Source organism: Acomys russatus, chromosome 15 (assembly GCF_903995435.1).
Source record: "Acomys russatus chromosome 15, mAcoRus1.1, whole genome shotgun sequence".
In the NCBI taxonomy this organism is placed as follows: Eukaryota; Metazoa; Chordata; class Mammalia; order Rodentia; family Muridae; genus Acomys; species Acomys russatus.
The window spans coordinates 11,624,892-11,645,752 of NC_067151.1; the positions used below are offsets into that span (position 1 = coordinate 11,624,892).

A 20,861-nucleotide genomic window follows, 5' to 3' on the forward strand; every position below is an offset into this window, starting at 1 on the left:
CCCTAGGCATCTTGTACCTGGGTTTCTACATTTGCTGCGGCTATTTTTGTCATGCCCCTTCTTTTATATGGAATGGGCAGTTTTGCCTTTATAGTCTCTGTGCTTTACAACCTAACTTAAGCTGGTGTGTACTTTGCATCCTGTATAGTCTCCTGTGTCTCTTTGTACCAGGCATGACCTCTACCTGTCCCCTGTGAGAGTGCCTCATGTTTAAAGGGATAAGGCAGATGCCCAGAGCAGTGTGGCACCTCATTTCAGTCAGCATTAAATAGCTTTTGGCTGTGGGAGGCATGCAGCTTGCATGTTCATCTCCCAGCCTAGCTCTGCGTCCTTATATTAATGAATAGACTATTCCTTTTAGACTAAAGTACCTGTTGACACCAGTTTTCCTGTGGGAGTCCCACTCTCTAAGGATACCAGTTGGACTTTTAGGGCAGTGTGACATCATCTTCTCCTTCCATAAGCCCAAGAATGATGTGCATCCATCCTCTAGATCAATAAGGACATTATTGTTCATTATTAAGAAAAATAACTTACACAGTAACTTTAAGGAAAAAATTCATCATTTTGAATCCTAGACTGTCTTTTGTAAGTGGCTTATCTTATCTGCAGGGGGTCCTGCCCTGACATAGTGTATATTTACAGAGATATGCCTTCTTTGTCTCTATTGGAATTAAGGACATGTGCCACCCCCTCCCTGTTCAAATATTTCATCTCAATTCCAAAATATTGCCACTCCACGGCTCTAGAAAGTAACAAATTTGAGCTATAGTGACATTCCAAATCCAGTCAAAATCTTCACAAATCTCTCACGTTTTAGCAAAACGTCAAGCAACAGAAATATCCCCTTTATTTCCCATTTTAGGGGAAAACAAAAACTTTCAAACAAAAATCAAGAAAAGAAACAAGACAACTTTACATTTTGGGCCAGTTGTGCCATCTTGGGGTGCAAAAAAAAAAAAAAAAAAAAAAAAAAAAAACCCTGTCCATCATTCCTTGGAATTTAGTTGTTGATAAAATGTACCAACAGGTCCTTTGCAAAAATAGCTGACAAGCATCCTGCAACCAAAGAGCTTTGAGCTCTAGCTGCTGTCAACCTCCCATTCTTTATCAGGAAGAGTCCCTTTCTTTCCTCCATCCCTGTTCTTTAGCATTCCACCCTTTGGCTTTCTCTCTAATTTCTCTTTGAACTTTCCTAAAGAGGCCATAGAAAGCCATGAACACCATTGAACACATTGCAACCAGGGCCATGACAACAACAACCAAAACAAAGACACAGAAGATGCGAGCGCCCTCTACCACAGTGCTTTCCATTCCATTTGCAGCTCTAGGCCTAGCTCTCTCTAGCATGTTGCTTTCAGCCCTGTTGCTGTGCCTTCAGACTGTGGTCCAAGAGAGACCACAGCAGCCTCCATTCGCTGCTGCCCTCTGTTGGCTCCCTTGGAAGGCAGCAGCTGCTCTTGAGAGAGCCACACCTTTGAAATGCATTGGGCCTTGGTTTCCTGCTCTTTGGTTAAGAAATTGTCTTTCACTTAGGACTTCTCAGGCAGTAAACTTAGATTCAAGCTCCATGTTGGGTGCCAATATGTTGTAGAAAATACAAAAATGTCAAATAATGTTTATTATTAAATTAGACTATAACTATTATGAAATTATTATCTAATCCACTATCACAATCAGTAAAGACACAGGCAACTTGTATTTTAGACTAGCTTCATTTTTACCTAGCACTGGGAAGATATTAACCCTCTAAACTATCCTTATCACTTCCAAACCCCCATCCCAGGCCATCTGCTTTAATCATTCCTATCTGGACTACTTCCTCCATCCACACCAATCCAGCCATGTGCTTCTCTCCACACTAACCCATTGTGACCTCTTCTTTCTTCCTCCTACTCCACCTCTCTCCTTTCTCCCTCTCCCTGCTGGTCTTCCAAACCCAGGCCTGTGAACCTCAAATTCTACCTCTCTCTCTCTCTTCTGCCAAATCCCAAGCCTCAGTATTTTTAATTAACCAACTTTGCATAGATAGAGCAAGATTTACACAACAAGGACAGGTGTGAGAATGTGCTCATCAGGGCAGCACCTAGATCTTGGGGGCCAGTTGTTAACATCAGAATGTACAGCACTAGACCAACCCCAACATATGCACACTCACAAAAGTATATCATCGTAAAGCAGAGGAGCATCCCTAAAAGTTCACTTGAGGGACAACTTTTATCATATTATCATGCACCCCAAACCAGTTCAGGTTTGGTCAGCCCCTCTACCTGTGCACATGAATGTGTTGGAAATACACTGACTAGAAACTGTCTATTTGGTAAATGTCAATGGAAGAAATTTACACTATTGTATAAGATAAAATACGTGCAGCCTGATGCACCTGGGGGCCAAGGGCTGCCACCAGGTTGCTAGGTGCCTTGTTCAGGGATGGCTACCTGTGCAGACCAAATGCTGATGAGGGTCTTAGGCTCCCAAATGCATTGTTAAAAGATGTGTATTCATAGCCCAAGCCAGGTGAAGTCCCAAGTTGCTAAGCTATTCCCTATGCTTGCCTGTCTCCTGTTTGCTCTCTTCGTCCACATCTCTTTCTTCCTCATTAATCTTGTACTATTATTTAAGTAAAGCTAAGTTTTAAACACACCTGCCTTTACCAGCGTTCTGCAGCTTGATTGACACATCAGGAAGAGCTTAGAATTGAGAATGATACTGGGCATGAATAAGGTTTATGAAAAATTGTTTGGGGAGCTTGCTTTTCTTCTTAAAAACCTAATTTTCCTACAGATAAAATTCCAGAAGCAAAGTTGTCATAATAAGTAGCTATTTACAGTAGAAATTTGGAGAGTCACTTTAATATTCACAACAGAAAAATCTGTCGAATAATTAAATATAACTTATCAGTTAGTACTTTAATGTATTTTGACATATCAATTGCTGGGAATAAAGCAAGTTTAAAAGTTGCATGCACATGATTATGGCAGATGTTTGCACGTGAATATGCGCTTGCGAGCACACACACACACACACAGTTCTTTATGTCCAGTGCTTTGTATTTCTTATGTTACCTTAGTTCAGTAGGAAACTATAGCCCAGAAGGCAACTAGCATTTGAGTGAAGACTCAGTGCTCATCCCTACTCCAAAGACAGTGTATTCATGACTTGCCTGTTGCTGTTCAAAGTACCTGGGCACCTCAGGAAGGAACCGTTTGTTTTTGGCTCACAGTTTGAAGAAGCAGTCCATCAGGAAGCTGAAGTCAGGCGTGTGAGACAGCTGCTCACACTGTGCCTGCAGTCAGGAGGCAGGGAGAGAGGAATGCTGGCCTCAGCTTGCTTGCTCCTTTTTGTTCAGCCTGAGACCCCAACCCACAGGCAAAGTACCAAACCCAGTCAGGCAGAGACTCCTTCCCTCAGCTCATGTTTGTGTTTCCATAGTAACTCTAAATACACCAAGTTGGTTATCAAGATTAGCCATCTGAAATATTGCTTTCTTAGATTATATCTGGGCTTCCATGTGCACCTGCTCAGCCAGGCGTAAAGGCAGATAAACTGACCACAGTCGGCTGCTCCCGCTGGCTGTTAGAAGGTGCTGGCACTGTACCCTTAGGCTGTTTCTGTTTGCTTCTGCTAGCTGTGTAAGCCAAGGGCATGCACATTGACACCCCTGTTCCACAAATGTATTTATTACTTTAAATCCCACGGTTACTGCAATCATCTTTGAAAACAAAATTAAAGTTATAATTTAAGTGTCAACGAATCTTATTGATGAAGAAAGCAACATAGTTTTTATGTTCCTTTAACTCACAAGAATTATAGGTTTATCAGGGCTGGACTGGTTTTGGGTGAGTGTCCAATAATCGCTTTAAATAACAAACAAACAAAAACAAGGAAATGAGAAAATCACATATAGAAGATGGGTTTTTTAAAATAACATGAGAACCTTTAAAATGTGACAGTAAAGACTGTCAAAAAACTATTCAGCTTAAAGGTGAAGCCCATTAGGGTATCAGTGATGAAGTCCCAACTTTGTGTCAAATCTTTTTTTTTTTTTCAGGAGGTTTTTAAAAAATTATTTATTAATTTAATCTTGTTACATCTCAATGGTTATCCCATCCCTTGTATCCTCCCATTCCTCCCTCCCTCCCATTTTCCCCTTACTCCCCTCCCCTATGACTGTGACTGAGGGGGACTTCCTCCCCCTGTATATGCTCATAGGGCATCAAGTCTCTTCTTGTTAGCCTGCTATCCTTCCTCTGAGTGCCAGCAGGTCTCCCTCTCCAGGGGACATGGTCAAATAGGAGGCACCTGGTTTTGGTGTTTGCTTGTTTTTGCACAAGGGTGTCTTGTAGCCTAATCTGCTTTTAAAAATTCCCTAAGTAACTGAGGACGACTCTATTGTGCTCTGTTCCTATGGATTCTTCTTCCACAGTTTTGTGTCAAATCTTTATGTGACTGAAAAGGGTTCTCTCCCTTGGCCTCTGAGGAAGTCATAATCCAGACAGGGTTCTGGGACAAAAGACAGATTAACAAGAGAGAAACAAGGATGTTCATTAAAGAAAACATGAAATTCTCATCACCAGGGAGAGAGTTAATCACCAAAGCAATGGCTTGCAAGCCCTCTTACCAAAGTGTTTCAACAGAGTGATGGACTCTGCAGAAGCAACAGGGCAAAGGGGAGGGAAATGAACTGCGCAAGACTCGGCCTGGCTGCTCAGCTCTGCCTGGGCTGACGGAGGAGCCTCACTCCCAAGAAAGAAAGTAGTGGGAGGGGGACAAGAAGTAGGAATATCCCTTACTTTAATAATCCTCTTCCAGATTGTAAGTAAACAAACAAGGGCAACCAGGCCCCCGCACTTAAATTATCTTTGGCTCAAGAAGGAGAAATAGTTTTGTTTCTGTCACCTGCGCTCCAAGCTCCAAGCTCTCCATCAGCAAAGCCACCGCACCTCTGTAATGTTTAGACCCGTTTTACATTTTTGCTGATATATGAAAAGACTACTGTATTGCTTACCAATTTTGGTTTGACATCTCTGCGAACTTTCCTTGTTTCTTTGTGTGGAGGTGTGTGGCTGTGATGTGGCTGCGTGTGGATGCGTGTGTGCCGTAGGGTAGCCGTGGCAGCCAGAGGACAGCTTGTGGGGGCCAGTGTTCTCCTTCCACCACGTGCAGCCAGCATCGGCGGCAAGCACATTTGCCTGCTTGGCCTTCTCACAGCTCTCTGCTCGATTTTAAGATGCTTTATCGGATAATTCTTTTGTATTTTTTTTCACAACTATATCACTGGTAAATAATAAGTTTTCATTTCTTCTTTATTGGTAAATATAACATTCCTTTGTTATTCTTGCCCAATTACAGTTGCTTGCATTCCAGTAAATTAAAATAAAACTGGGGATAGTGGACACTTACAGTATGATTTGTAAAGCAAGGTTTTTCAATATTTCATCATTAAATAATTGCATAAATCATACTACAGGTAGTTTTTTTCTAGTCCTTTTGTTACATTGAGGGTGTTTCCATTTCTAATTTTATAATAGCTTTTACCATTAATAGATGTTAAAATATTTCTAGATTACATTATCACATTATCAGTTTATAATTATTATATTTTATAATTACATATTATATAATTATTATAATGTTTTTCATATAGTAATAAAAATCTAATGATAACCAAGGTTATATTTCTAAGATACAAAACTAGTAGCTTTATCATGGTAGACTGTGTTTCTTCTTAATGTTGTTAGGTTTGGTGAACTAAATTCTTTTAGGTTTTATATTTGTAGAATGAGGTTAGTCTGCAGTTTTCCATCACATGTGGCTCTGACTGGTTTTGCTCTCAGAACTTGCCAACCTCATAACCAGGCTGGCTGGCATCCTTTCCCTGTACTCTGGAATTATCTGTACAATATAGCTTGGGCTCAGCTGTAAGGTGTAAGAGCTTTATGTTTCTGTGACCAAAATGCTTTTAATTATTTAGAACTTTTAGTTATTTCACATTTTACTAAATTAGAATTGTTTAAATCTAGTGGTTTATAAGTTGGTTTCAGTAAGTTACATGTTTGTAAAGCTTTGCTGTGTATTTCAGTAAGATAATACCTCCAAATTTCTAAGTGTCTTACTGTAACGTGTTTTAAGTGTCCCCTTTCTAAAGCATGTTGTACCCACAATTATGGTTTTTAATTCCTCATATTTATTTGGGGCTTATATGTTGCTTTATCAGTCTTGTCAAAGATGTATCCATTTCCTTGGAAACACATTAACCAGCAAATTTATTGCTACTGTAACACAGGTACCTGCTATTTCATTTATTAGTGCTTATGATAATTTCTTTCCTTGTTCCTTTTTTTTTTTTTTTTTTTAATGTTCCACTTATCTCATCATTTCTTTAGATGCTGAGTGAACTAGTTTTAGGGCTCTCTCATTCTCTAATACAAGCATTGAAAAATGTATATTCTTACCTGTTGTCTTAGCCATGCCCTCTGGATACTTTATGTTTTCCATTCCTTTCTTTTCAATATTCTTTCTTATTTGATTTCATTCTATGGCCCAGGAATTCTTTGTGCTGTGTACACACACACACACACACACACACACACACACACACACACACACACACACACACATGTTCCTTTAGTTATTTGTTATTGTTATCACTTCTTTCATTATTGCACTAAAGCAGAATACTATGGTCATCATAATGGTCATACTTCTGAAAGGCTATTTAACAACCAGCATCATTAACATTCATGATGTTTCTAAAGCTCAAGTCTAATTGTCACACTTGTCTCATTCCTTTTAATGCTCTCTTGAACTTCACAGGCAGATCGTTTTCTTCTGGCATGCACATAGCTCACCAACCAAGAGCCTTCCTTTCCTGCCCGGGACCCCAGCTACACTCAGCCACCTTCTTTCCCAGAGACTCTTCCATGTCTCAGTCACCTGTCCTCCAAGGCTTGGTTGCCGTTCCCACCCACATCAATGGCAGGCTTCCAAACCACCTTTGCCTTCTAAGTGACAGCCCAAGGCTGTGTATCTGCCACTGGTTCTCTGGATGTCCACATCAGGGGAGCTAGCACACAAACAATGACCTGTTTGCCTGAAGCCAATTTGACAAAGAACCTATTTGCTGATCAACCATTTTTTGGTGAATTTCTTATATTTCGCTGTGAATCAAAAATGTAACACAGTCATTGTAATCCTACAGTATTCTCTCGAAGTCTACATTAACTGGGCCAAGCAGTATGGTCACAGGCACCTTTAATTAGGGACTTCATTCGCATCTCCTGTATCTCAGTATCTGTAGCCACTGTTCCTCCTGGCTTCTGCTGTCTTTCTCTGTCTGTGTTCCTCATACTGCCCAAGGTCCCCTCCCTGTTTCCTGCTCTTTCCGTCCCCTGCTCTGCTCCCAAGGCCCAACATTCTAGATCAGCAGGCTAGGCTACACATTTTGTGGACTCCTCCTCCTCCTCAACAAATGGCTCCCCTACAGCGGGTCCTGCTGTTCTCAGCCAGAGCCTTCCTGTTACAGAAACAGGACCAGGACAGAGACAAGCTAAGCGTTTATTTAATGCTTCCATGAAGACAAAATAAAAACCATGGGAATAAATTGCTAAATCTTCTAAGAGCTATTGAGCATTCCCCTCAAGGACTGTAGAGATTGCTCAGTGGTAGCACTTGCTGCTGTAACAGAGGACCCAAGTTCGGTCCCCAGCATCTGTATCATGTAGCTCACAACTCACGTAACTCAAGTTCCCAGAGTTTCCTGTGCCTTTGGCCTCTTCTAACACCTGTACTCATGTACACACACACACACACACACACACACACACACACACACACACACACACACACACACTTTAAAATAAAAATATTTGAAAAATTCCCACCCCAAATCGGTTGCTCTAGGCTCTTTGAATACATGAAAGAAGCAATCTTTGGCTAACTGATAAGGTTAATGAATCTGTGGTGGTGATAACGGTTGTGATGTGAAACTGGGAAAGAAAATTCTAGCACAGTCAAAATGTCAGGAAAACAGCACTGTTCCTGGGCTGGCTGGCCTTTAAGTAAACTTGACACAAGCTAGAGTTATCTAAAAGGACGGAGCCTCCTTTGAGTAAATGCCTCCATAAGCTCCAGCTGTAGGGCATTTTCTTAATTGGTGATCAATAGGGAAGGGCCCAGCCCATTGTGGGTGATGCCATCCCTGGGCAGGTGGTCCTGGGTTCTAGAACAAAGTAGGCTGAGCAAGCCTTGTGGAGCAAGCCAGTATAGTGTGAAACACTCCCTAAGGCCTCCCTCTGCTGCAGCTCTTGCCTCTAGGATGCAGCCCTGCTTGAGTTTTTGTCCTAACTTGCTTCAACAATGGACTATGATGTCGATGTTTAAGGCAAATAAACCCTCTCCTCCCCGGCTTGCTTTTGCTCACGGTGTTTTAGCACACCAATAGTAACCCTAACTAAGACAGCTCCCCAGAAAGGATTTGAAAACAGATCAATATAAACCAAGCAAGTCCCATAGGAAATGTGTAGTTGTTATTATAGCTCTTGGGACACTATATTTATACGCATACACATGAGTATGCTTATGAGAATATATGTATACAGGGACTCAGAACTTCAGCCTTTTATGAAAAATCAAACCAATCTTAATCTGCTGCTGAGAAGAACATCTCTATTACAGCATACTTCATGATGAAATATATTAAAATGTGCCATTAACACAGAGGGGAGAAAAATACACTCATATCCACTTACTATATTTAAAATACCTCTGCTTGGGCTGGAGAGATGGCTCAGAGTATAAGGGCACTGACTGCTCCTCCAGAGGTCCTGAGTTCAATTCCCAGCAACCACATGGTGACTCACAACCATCCATAATGTGATCTAGTTCCCTCTTCTGGCCTGCACGTGTATGTGCAGGCAGAGTACTGTGTACATAATAATAAATAAATCTTTTTAAAAATAAATAAATAAATAAATAAATAAAATACCTCTGCTTAAACCAACTCTCTGTGAAGTCTGTAGGTTGGTGTCATGGGTAGGTTCTATTGACAGAACCCTTGGGGCCCCCAGGGACTCCCTTTCCTTCTGGACTGCCCAGTGAGCATCATCATCAGGTGTGTAGTGACATCTCACTGCTGCCAGGAACACCAATGGTGCCTTCTGCATTATGCATCTCCGGAATTGGCCGTGAAACATCTTACAAAGACTTGGAAATGTCAACAATGAAGGCCTGGATACAGAGCCCAGTTGCTTAGCCACTCCACAAACAAATGGGGCTCACTGGCTGGCTAACCTCATCTACTTGTTAAATTCCAGGCCAATGAGAGCCCTCGTGTCTAGCCACAGGGTGGGTTGCACCTGAGGAGCAACAGCCAAAGTTGTCCTCTGGCACGCACACATGTGTACATACACACAAATGAACGAGTAAACTAAAAAACAAAATATTGACGAATTCACAAACATATCCATAAATGGCTCTGCCATGCCTGATCCTGAGTACTTTTCTCCCCATGTGACAAATACCAAAGGAATCTGGATAAAAATAGGCACAAGCCAAGAGCATCTTGCTTGCCACTTTCACTCTGTGTATCTGCTCGTAACACGCATATTTCACAGCTAATTGCTTGTGAGTTACAAGATGAGTCTAGACATGAAATTGCAGAAAATGTTGTAGACATTGAGCTTGAGACTTCTTTTAAGTGTACTGACTATTGCTTGGGGCTAAACAAAGGCTTGCTGGAAAACTGAAAATCTTCTGTTTGCAATGCCTCATATTTTAGATTAGGTTTGTTTTGTTTCGTTTTGTTTTTTACTTTACATGTATGGTCAAATTGACTGCATGTATATCTATGCATCGTGTGCATGCCTGTTGTTTGCCACAGCCAGAAGAGGGCATCAGATTCACTAGACTTTGAGTTAGAGATGGCTGTGAGCTGTCCTGTGAGTGTTGAGAGCTGGACCAGGGTTCTTTGTAAGAGCAATTTTTAGCCACTAAGCCATCTTTTCAGCCCTCCAAAGACCTTTTACATTATGTGTATAGTTATTTGTGTGTGTGTGTATGTATTGTGTATATATTTTTATTTGTTTGTTTATTACACACATGCCCTCAGTGTGGAGGTCAGAGGATAACTTTCAAGAGTCACTTCTCTCCTACCATGCGGGTCCCAGGGAAACACTCAGGTTGTCAGACAGAGGGGCCAGCACACTCAGCCCCCGAGCCATCTCACCAAACCCTACAAAAACTTATGTTGTCCTGTAGATTCAATTACTTCCATTCTCAAAAAAATATCTAGACAGAAGAGAATTGGGCCTTCCCACTCCTTACACTTCCCCACCGTGCACAGCAGCACTGCAGCACTGAGCTCGGCTGCCTGCTTCTCTCGCTGCCTCCCGACCCTCTCTCTAGGTTTGATCAATCGCTGTATCCTGAGACTTTATCTCCTGGATGGCTCTCTATATGTTGCCTCCTCTCTCTCTCTCTCTCTCTCTCTCTCTCTCTCTCTCTCTCTCTCTCTCTCTCTCTCTCTCTCTCTCTAGCCTGTCTTTAGCCAGGACACAGCCCTTGTCATCCTATGCTGACATTACTGGAACCATCTCCAAATGTCCTCTCCTCCTCCCCCTTTACTCCCTCCCTCCCTCCCTCCCTCCCTCTCTGTCCCTCCCTCCCTCTCTGATTTAAGACTGTTCCTGTTTCTAATCTCCACACTGCAGGCACGATGATCACTCTGAAACTCAATTCTGGTCACATCACTGCTGACAGTTTCCCTTTAATTACCGGAGGAAAGTTACTCTCTAGAATGACTTTCAAAGCCTTCATGACACTACATTCCTTGTCTGACTGCCCTGTTTCCATAGTGTATGCCCTCCCAGCACTACTAGCACAGGCCTTCCCGGCCACTGTGCAACACCAGGGCCCTAAACCTTTGCTTCTGTGATTCCCTTCATCTGACTATCACTGACTCTGTCCCATTGACTTAACTGCAATCGACCTTGAAGGTTCTGTTCATGACATTTCTCTTCAGGAAGCCTTTCCTAACTTACACTGACTCCCCGTCCTGGTCCCTCAAGCTGGGGAAATTGCCAAGATACTATGAGTTGATCCACCTAGGAACTCATCACCCTTAGTTGGTACCAATTTTTATACCTTTCTTCTTCTTTAGCAGGGACCATGTCCACAGCACAAGAGGTTCCAGCACTCACAATATATGTGTGGACCCAACCTCCTAACTGGGATCTTATTCTTCCAAATCATATTAACATTCCTCCATTTATCCATTAATTCAATAGCCATTTATTGGTGGACTTCATAGCTACCTTCCCCCGACTCAAGACTTTCACTTTGCCGTGTAATATCCGGATTTTTAGACACCTACAAGCTGTGTGAAAACCATTTCCTCCTTTTCTTACCCACTCTAGAGCATACAAAGAACATTGGTTTTTCCAAAATGTTTGAGATGACTCTGTTGAAGCATTTTATGTGTTTCCTATCCTGGTGGCAGCTGATAACAGCCAGTCTATTTTATGGCAGATTGGCATAGTCAATGCCGTGTGTCAGCGCAATAGTCTAGAACGTCACAGATCATCCTCAATGGCTTCCGTCTGCAGAATGCAGATCTCAACATCAGCCGTCAGAGTTAAATACATGTTGATGAATGATATTAGCCCAGTAACAACAGGTTATTATCTCCCAGTGGGTTTTTGAAGCCACTCAGTCTTGGCCTGTTTTCCCTGCTTCAGAAGTCCGCTGCCTGCCCACCTGCCCACTGCTGATGGGCACATTTGTTCTTCAAGGTCACAGAGGGTCAAGTTTAAAGATCTTTGATGTAAATCCTACAATTTCCAAAGAAACCTCAAAAATGAATCATGAAACTGAAAGGTCTGGTGGTTTCCAGTGTATGGAAGGCAAAAGCGGGGTGGCTTTCTAGTCCAAAGGCACAAGGCTTGAGCTGAAAACTAAAACAGTGTCATTCCAGGCTTCTGGCATTGTACAAAGGAAAAGTATTGTACAGTTAGACAAGAACCCCCAAAATACAGAATTAACTATCATTTCTGCTTAGGGATGGTGCATATGTGTATGTCTGTGCTCTGTGTGTGTGTGTGTGTGTGTGTTGGGAGTCAGTGGTTGTACCGAGATTCAACTTCACTCAGGTGTGTTTGGAGCATTCCTATTGGTCCTTCACCATAGGATGCCAGGGGCAGGCACGTAGCCACCCTCCAGGAAAAACAGGGTAACCATGAGTCTCATGTAAGACTGTGTTATTCTCAACTTCAGAAATATCTACCAGAAAATCAGGGACCACGACCTCCTGGACAAGAGAAAAACTGTGACAGCACTGAAAGCTGGAGAGGACCGCGCCATCCTGCTGGGACTGGCCATGATGGTGTGTTCCATCATGATGTACTTCCTGCTGGGAATCACACTGCTGCGCTCCTACATGCAAAGGTAATGCCACAGCACCAAGGAGATCCACTGCTGTCTCCTCCTCGGCTCCCCCATTACTCACTTACCTCTGCTCAGAAGCACACAGTGTTTTCTACGTTATCTGATGATAATAATAAGCCTAGACTACGTGAAACTGTCTACCATGAGCTGGACACTTTTCAGACACTTCTTGTTTCTTTCTCACGACTACTCCATAAGCTGAGTGAGGATATACTCACCAACGCAGAGACACCGATGCTCAAACAAAGTGAGACAGGGTCTTAGGAAATGGCTCTCCATAGCAACGTTGCTGCACAATCATGAGACCCTAAGTTCCAAAGCTAGAACCAACATATAAATCCCAGACATGGTGGCATGCACTTGTAATGCCCGCACTGGAGACGTGGAGATAGCCGGTCTCTGGAGGCCGCTGGCCAGCGAGTCTAGCCTAACTGCTGAGCCTCAGGCCACTAAGGGACCCTGTCTCACAAAAGCAACATAGATGACATCTGAGAAATGACACCTGAAATGCATCCTCTGGCTGCAACAAAGACACCAAAACATACTCACGTGAACATGTGCATGTACCGGTCCATACACACATGAACAAGTGTGTATCTGCACACACGTATACAAACCTGAGCATGCACACATGCATGCAAATGTACCTACACACAAGTGTACACAGACACACACGGTCTCACACGTGTCAAAGCCACATCCCGACTAATTTGAGAGACTTGATTCTTGCTATTCTCTGTCACTGCTTTTTCACCCACCCTACTTCTCCATCACACAGCTTCGTTGGAAACTTGCATATGTCCAAGCAACGGAAGTCAGAATCCATTGGTTTGAAGCCAGACCCAGTCAGTACTCAGCGTTCTGAAGTGGTTCTGGTGTGCTGTGAAGCCTGAGAAAGGCTGCTGGCAATCTCTTAAAGTAACAGATTCTGAATCCTTTTCTTGCACTGTTTACCTTGGGTTCACTGGGTAGGGAGAGAGGCACTAGGTATGATACCAAAAGCCCGTCCTCCGACATAAGATACCTGATAAATCCTGGTAGGGGACACCCTCCCTGCCATCCAGGCAAGAATCCTGAAACTCGGTAGGTCTGCCTCAGGGTTTGTAGAAATAAGACCCTTTCCTATGAAAGTGGGAGGTTTCAATCCAAGAGAAAAATCAAACCACTTTGTGGCACTTGTTTCTCCAGCTAAATTAATGCTTTCATTTCAGAAGCTCGGTCTAGCTGAAATGTAGCAATTTTCTCCTCTTTCACATCCTGGCCAGTCTCTCCCGCAATGAAAGCGCTGGTGCCTCAGGCCCTCAGTGTTTGCTGAGTCCAAAACCTCTTTCAGATTCTCGCACCTGCTTGGAACTATCTAAGACACACTCCCCCACTGCCACCACTCACCACCACCCTTACCCCCAACTGCCTGGTTGTAAAAGAAAATTCTGATCACCCATGTTGCAGAAAATTCAATTCACTACAGCAATGGAGACTGAGTCTAGTAGCCTGCATCTGGCACACGCAAAAGTACAGGAGCTCTCCACGGGTGTCCGGCAACAGGGTAGGATTGTTATTCCTCCTGAACACGTGTTTTCTGCTCACTGCAGTACAGCTTATACCCAGAGGCAGAGCATTGATTGCTACTGTGTTACTGCCTAATTGTAAATGCTCAACTTGATCACAAAACAAAAGTTACTATAAAATAAAATTTGACCAATGGTTAGCTGGAATCTCTCTGATTGACATGGCCCCGGGGTAACCTGACTGACCTCTTTGTCTGCACAGACTGGTTTCCTAGGAAGGCACAGCCTGGCAGATGGAAATCCAAGCCTAGGGAACTACAGGGTTGCGTAAAGCCTGTAAAGCCTGTTTCTATCGCTACCCAACTGTGTGTTCTTGACTGTGTCCCCTGATTTCTGTGACCCTCAATACACTCACCTTTCAAAGGGGGATTAATAACCAACGTATAGGGTTGTTGAGAAGATGAAAGGAACTAATTTATGTAAATCACCAGTTAGGTTGAAAGGATATAATTAGCCATTGCTCTTGACATCTTCAAAAGGCTGTCCTTCCCTTAGATCCTGTATTAGAATGACCTCATAGCTCCCCCTCTAATCTCGCCAAGTCTAAGCTTGAGCCATTTTGCCTTTCCCCACCTCCTCCCTTCATAAAGACTTTTCTACCTACAAACCAGGCTGAGGTGAAGTGTGGGGGGTGAAGGACTGAGCAAAAAGCTGTGCACTGCAGAAATACAGGGAGAGTGGAGGTTGTGCAAGGCGAGTGATGCGCACTGGCCATCCCCTCCCTTGGGAGGCTGAGGCAACAGAATAAACTTTGATGCCAGTCCAGGCTACAGAGCAAGTCTGAGGCCATTCTAGCCCACCTTGTCTCAAGAAATAAAAACTAAAACTAAAGCACGCGTCTATGTGTACCAGTGAATTGAATGAGGAGGAAAATCTCTTAATATATTGTATACAGTGAGTGTCACTGAGAAAGTTCTCAGGCACCGAGCTCTCAGCATGCCTAAAGCTGGTGGGCTCAGTTGTCAAAAAACTTTACACAGACCTATGGATCATGGATTTGGTGGAGACCCCTGCAGTTTCACAACCACATGCTCCTACCCAGCTGCTCCGTGCTCCGTGCTCACTCTTGCCCCTTCTCTGCAGCGTGTGGACGGAGGAAGCTCAGTGCGCCCTGCTGAATGTGTCAATCACAGAGACATTTAACTGCTCCTTCAGCTGTGGCCCCGACTGCTGGAAGCTCTCTCAGTACCCTTGCCTGCAGGTGTACGTGAACCTGACAACATCCGGCGAGAGGCTTCTGCTCTATCACACTGAAGAGACCATGAAGATCAATCAAAAGGTAGGCGCTCGACTTGTTGCCCCTGGGCACCTGCAGCATCCACCCACCTCCCTCTGCCTCAGACATCCCTCTTTGCGAGTATTTCAAAGGAAACACACCGGAAGTAGGCTCTGCTCGCCCCATTCACAGAGTTCACTCTCTGGGTCTGTCGTTTCCTGTCGTTCCATGGTATAGCAGATTTAGCTGTGTTTTCTGTTTGGGCGTATATTTATACGTAAAGAACCTAAGTCTTTCAAAGCAAGTACAGAATTTAATAAGATGCGCATGCCCAAATATCTGTCATGAGGATAAAACTGGACTTTGCTTTTTCCACACTTAGTTCTGTAACCTGAGGCACAGAGTTTGACTTCCCCGATTCTACTTTTACCCAAAATGAAATAGTAGCCACTTAATATCAGGGTTAGAGTGGAGTATGTTGTACAAAGAAATTGAACCTATGGTCAACTGTGTATGTGTGTGTGTGTGTGTGTGTGTGTGTGTGTGTGTGTGTGTGTGTTCTTTCTTTATATGTCAATCTCATATAGGCCCAATTTATTATTGTTTGTATTAATTGTTCATATTAATCATTTTTCTGATGTTATGACAAAATACCAATGACCAAGGACAGCTCAAGAAAGATAGGGTTTATTTTGCTTTCCCAGTTCGTGATGGCAGGAAAGCACAGCGGTAGGAGCAGGAGCTGGGAGATCACATCTTTAACCACAACCTCGACAAGGCGAGGCTATAGGCTCCCAAAGCCTGCTCCCAATAATGCACTTCTTCCAGCTAGGCTCCACCTCCTCATAATCTTCCCAACAATCTCATCAACTGGGGACCAAGTATTCAAATGCCTGAGCCTACAGGGGGGAAGTCTCCCATTCAAACTGCCACACTAATGTATCAACGTCCTCATGGCAGGTGTGCAATAAATATGCATTATACTGAAGCATACCTAAATTTTATTTTGATGATGGGTTTGGTGGTTCCAAGTCAAGGATCCCCACACTCAAGAAACTAACACAAGAGTTAGAGGCCTCCCTGAACTACTAAGCAAGTGCCTAGTGCATTGGCTTTTACACCAACTTGACACGGCTAATGTCATCTGTGATGAGGGAGCCTCAATTAAGAAAATACCTCCATAAGGTCAGGCTGTAGGCAACCAATAGGGCAGGTTCTTAGTGAATGATATGGCAGGCCCAGCCCATTGTGGTTGGTGCCCACCCTGGTCCAGTGGTCCTGGGTTCTATAAGTAACCAGGCTGAGCAAGCCGTGGAGAGCAAGCAGGTAAGCAGCACCCCTCCACGGCCTCTCCATCAGCTCCTGCCTCCAGGATCCTGTCCTGTTTGAGTTCCTGTCCTGACTTCCTTCCATGATGGACTACAATGTGGAATTGTAAGCTAAATATATCCTTTCCTCCCCAATTGGCTTTTGGTCATGGTGTTTCCTTACAGAAATAGAAACACTAAGACACCAGGTGAACCAAAACCATATAGAAAGGCCCTATCTCAAAAACATTTATATTTATAAGGTCTATAAAGAACTGAGATGACCAATGATCTTTTAGTTGAACCAATCTGCCATTATCAATTTCAAGATGTATATTTGGTCTGAGTTTTACAGTAGCAGCTTAGAGGTCCATAATATTCTTGAATAAGACAAGATGAGCTGACTCCAGCCTCCAGCAGCACCATTGGTGTTTCTTTCCAGGAAGCAAGCCCCGTGAACTCTAATCTTCCTTGTAAAACTTCCCATTGCAATGGCCACCTTTTCAATGCTAGCCCATGCCATTGAGAGGTGGAGAAGCCTGGAGGTTCTGCACTGGCACATGGGCAGCAAAGGGTGTGGCCACAAAGGAAGAAACCCCATCTTGCGTTTTGGCTACAATAACTTGAATGAATTCATGAAAATATCTCTGAGGACTCTCCTTAATAAATGTTTCAAGGAAAGTTATTTGAAATCTCGCCTTCTGATGGCCTTTCATGTGTGGTAGACAGAAACAACAGCCGTGCTAAGGCAGGGCTGCAAACCTAGAAGGCATAGCTCCCCCCCCCCAGCTGTCTGTTTTCCACAATCTCCCCCATAAATCAGATTCTTAAATCAAAGTTGACTTGTACTTGTGGATGCCCATAAAACTCTCAGATCTCCAAGGAACCGGAAAGCCACAAAAGCTGAGGGGAACCAGACAGGAAGGACTCTTTCCAATTCCTCATTTTGACATCTTATCACTTTGGCTGTGGTTGCCTTGTTTAGGTGACAAACTGCAGTACCCATTATAAATCTCAGATATCTATTTAGGATTCCAGTCTTGTCAGTACAAAATGTGGTCATGGACTCCACTTGGTTTCCTTGGCCCATTACCTTGTTTTTAAGTGTGAGTCATGACCCCATACAGACACATGTATGCAATGCAGAAAGTATAACTCAAGTATTTATTACCAAGAGCTCCCCATTAGCCACCACAAGAACAACAAAATGGCACTTTTTCTTTTCTCTTCCCCAAAAATCTCCTCCTGCCTCTTCCAAAAACGGCAGGTTCTGCTCCCCCCTGGATAACCACCATCCTAGCTGTTATGGCAACTGCCTCTGTGTTTTCCTTTACACTTTTTTATCACCTCAGTGTTACACACATATCAGTAAACACTTTTCCTTTGCTTACTGCTAAGTCCCTGTGCATACAGAATCACATAGAGTGTTTTTCATCTCTGTCTGGCTTCCTTCACAAAGCTCGGTTCTGCTTGGTTGCATTTGGAATATCAGCTTAGTTGTTCACTCTACTGGTGATAGACATTGAGTTTTCTGTAGCTCAGGGCCACCATAAATAGCTCTGCCATAGGTGCTCTTATACATAACTCTCCGTGTCCGAGCCACAAACCCAAATACTTCTGTCAGGTGCAAATCTGAAGGCCAAATATCTGGATCATCACATAACACATGTGTACCTTAAGGTTTAGTGGATAATGGCACAGCTTCTCCACTGTGTCTGTAGCTACAAAGCTCCCACAGGCCTGCTGGGAGGACCTTAGCATGCCACACACTCATTGAGATTTTACAGCTGACGTGTGATGTCTCCTTTTGACTTTGATGGCTTCTTGGGTATCTGTCACTTGAATATCCTCTTCTCTTCAGCCCCTCACTTCCCTCACTGGGTCGTTTATTTTTCATATCCCTTGTAGGACTTGTTTAAATACATAAACAAGGTGGCATGTGCCTATAGTCCCAGCTACTCCAAAAACTGAGGTGAGAGAATCATTTGAACCCAGGAGTTCAAGACCAGCCTGGGCAACATAGTGAGAATCTGACCAAACAGCAAGTTCTGTGCCTAAGTGTCTTCCCTCCCTCTCTGTATTGTATCTTTGTATGGAAGACATTTCCAGTTTTACTGTGACCATGCCTTGCCTTTCCTTTTTGTTTAATGCTTTTGTTGTTCTGTTTATTAAGCTTTTTTTAAAAAGATGTATTTAGTTATTATTATGGATACAGTGCTGTGCCTGCATGCACACCTGCAGGCCAGAGGAGGGCATCAGATCACATTATAGATGGTTGTGAGCCACCATGTGGTTGCTGGGAATTGAACTCCTGACCTCGGGAAGAGCAGTCAGTGCTCTTAACTGCTGAGCCATCTCTCCAGCCCCAATGTTTATTAAGCTTTTAATTTACCTTGTAGGCCATACAGTCGTCCTCTACGTTTTTTTCTTCCCCATATACAGTCTTCCTGAAATTGACCTTTATATAGGGGTCAAGTTAGTGGGTCTCTTTATTTTGGGTTTTTGGGGAGGCATGTTGCTTGATTGATTTTGCTTTTAGGTGTTTGTGTAAGAACAGCAACTGCCTCAGTCTATTTTGTAAAACTACTGTTTCTCACTGGGTCATTTGCAATGAGCCACTTCCTGCTCCTGGAAACTAAGCTAAACTCATCTGCTCCTACAGTGTTAATATGTAGCCCAAAGATTCCTGTGGCAACTATGAGCCCATCTGTATGTTATTATTACCGTTCTATGTTTCCCTAGACTTCAGCACAGATTGCTATTGTTGTGTGCAGTAAATATTAACTTCCTCGGGCCCACAACTCTGCACTTTCATTGTGTTCCGCCTTTTATTCTGCTCTCCCATCTGCAGCCATTTTCCCACAGTCTGGAAAACAGCCTGTCATTAGAGATGATGCCAGAGCAAAGTCTGCTACAGAGAATTTCCTCCATTTGTGTGCTCCTGGAAGCATTTCTCTAGCATTCACTCTTGAAGGATGTGCTCACCGCCGAGCACAAGACTCTAGGTTGGCCTTTTCTTCATCCCATTCCCCCTGAGGAGCAGTGATGCTGTCCAGGACTCACCCCTTGGTCTCACTGCTGCATCCGTGAGGCCATCAATCTCAGCCTGCTTAATGACCATCTCCCTTGACTTTTCTATAGTTTATCATGCGAGTGGGAAGTTATCCTTATTCAGACTTCTAAGCATTCACAAAGTTCTTCCACTCTCTATAATACTCTCTGTTCTAGAAACTTCCCAGTCTATCTCATTAAACACTGTGTCTCCTCTCCCCCCTCCCTCTGCCCCTCCTGGGACTCCGCTGGTGGGATGTTGGGCTTTCTCCCCCTATCTGGTCTATTTCTCCCTTTCTTTTTTTTCCTCTTATTTTCTCTCACCTCACTTCATCCTGGATTTACCCCTTAACCAAGTCTTTCTTCAATTCAGAAAAGTTTACCGTCTATCTCATCCACTAAATTCTGAATTTTTTTTAACTGCATTTTCATTTTTTCTATTGCCATTCTAAAAATTTTATTCAATTAATTTATTATTATTACCATTATAATGTAAACTCATTTCTGTTGTTTTTAAATTATCTGTATTATCAGTATGCTCAGCTAGCAATTAATTGTGACACAGACACTTGTTATATTTTAAAATAGCCTTAGTTATCCTGGGGCAGGGCAGATATCAATCCTCTAAACTACCGCCCATAGTAGGGCAGGCATGAGATCCTTGCCTCAATCCCATGCCATCTGCTTCTAATAGCTTCTATCAAGCTATCTCTCATCCATAATCCCAAATGTTTGCTAGTGTTCTTCATCTGGGCTAGATTCTCCATCCACGCCGGCAGCCATGTGCTTCTCCTCCATCTAACCCATGGCAGCCTTCCTTTCCTCTCCTCAGGGTCTCTCTTCTTCTCCTTGTGGGGGTCTTTTTTCTTCACAGATTCCTCTCTCTCCTAACCCCATCTATCTCCTTTGCCCTGCCCAGGTGGGATGGCTTTTTATTAAGCAAAAAGTGGGTCACAGAGACAGTAAGCACTAATTAGCATCAAAATACATCAGACCATCCCCCAACACATTTCCCCATAAATGTATAAACTTCTACAAAACATTCCAAGTAACTATAATAATAACTTGAAATGTAGTTTATCATAGAAATTTAAAAGAAGCTGTAATCCTCATTTACAATGTATTGGTTTTGCATTTATGGGACTTACCAGGCCAAAAAAATTACAAAATTTTCTGATAAATTACTGACAATCAAGTAAAAAATGTACATGTATCTTCTAATAGCAGGGACAAGTATCAAGTAAATCATTCCACAAATATAAACATAAAATATAAGCA

General features: G+C 43.1%; 1 protein-coding gene across 1 annotated transcript in view; it reads left to right on the top strand.

The window, feature by feature from the left end:
- Positions 1 to 20,861, top strand: part of Kcnmb2 (potassium calcium-activated channel subfamily M regulatory beta subunit 2) — a 38,780-nt gene that overhangs the window by 5,775 nt on the left and 12,144 nt on the right. Inside the window, exons 2-3 of the mRNA XM_051156816.1 lie at positions 12,271 to 12,441; positions 15,093 to 15,288. Coding sequence (XP_051012773.1) covers positions 12,271 to 12,441; positions 15,093 to 15,288 — 367 coding nt within the window. The remainder of the gene's footprint in view (positions 1 to 12,270; positions 12,442 to 15,092; positions 15,289 to 20,861) is intronic.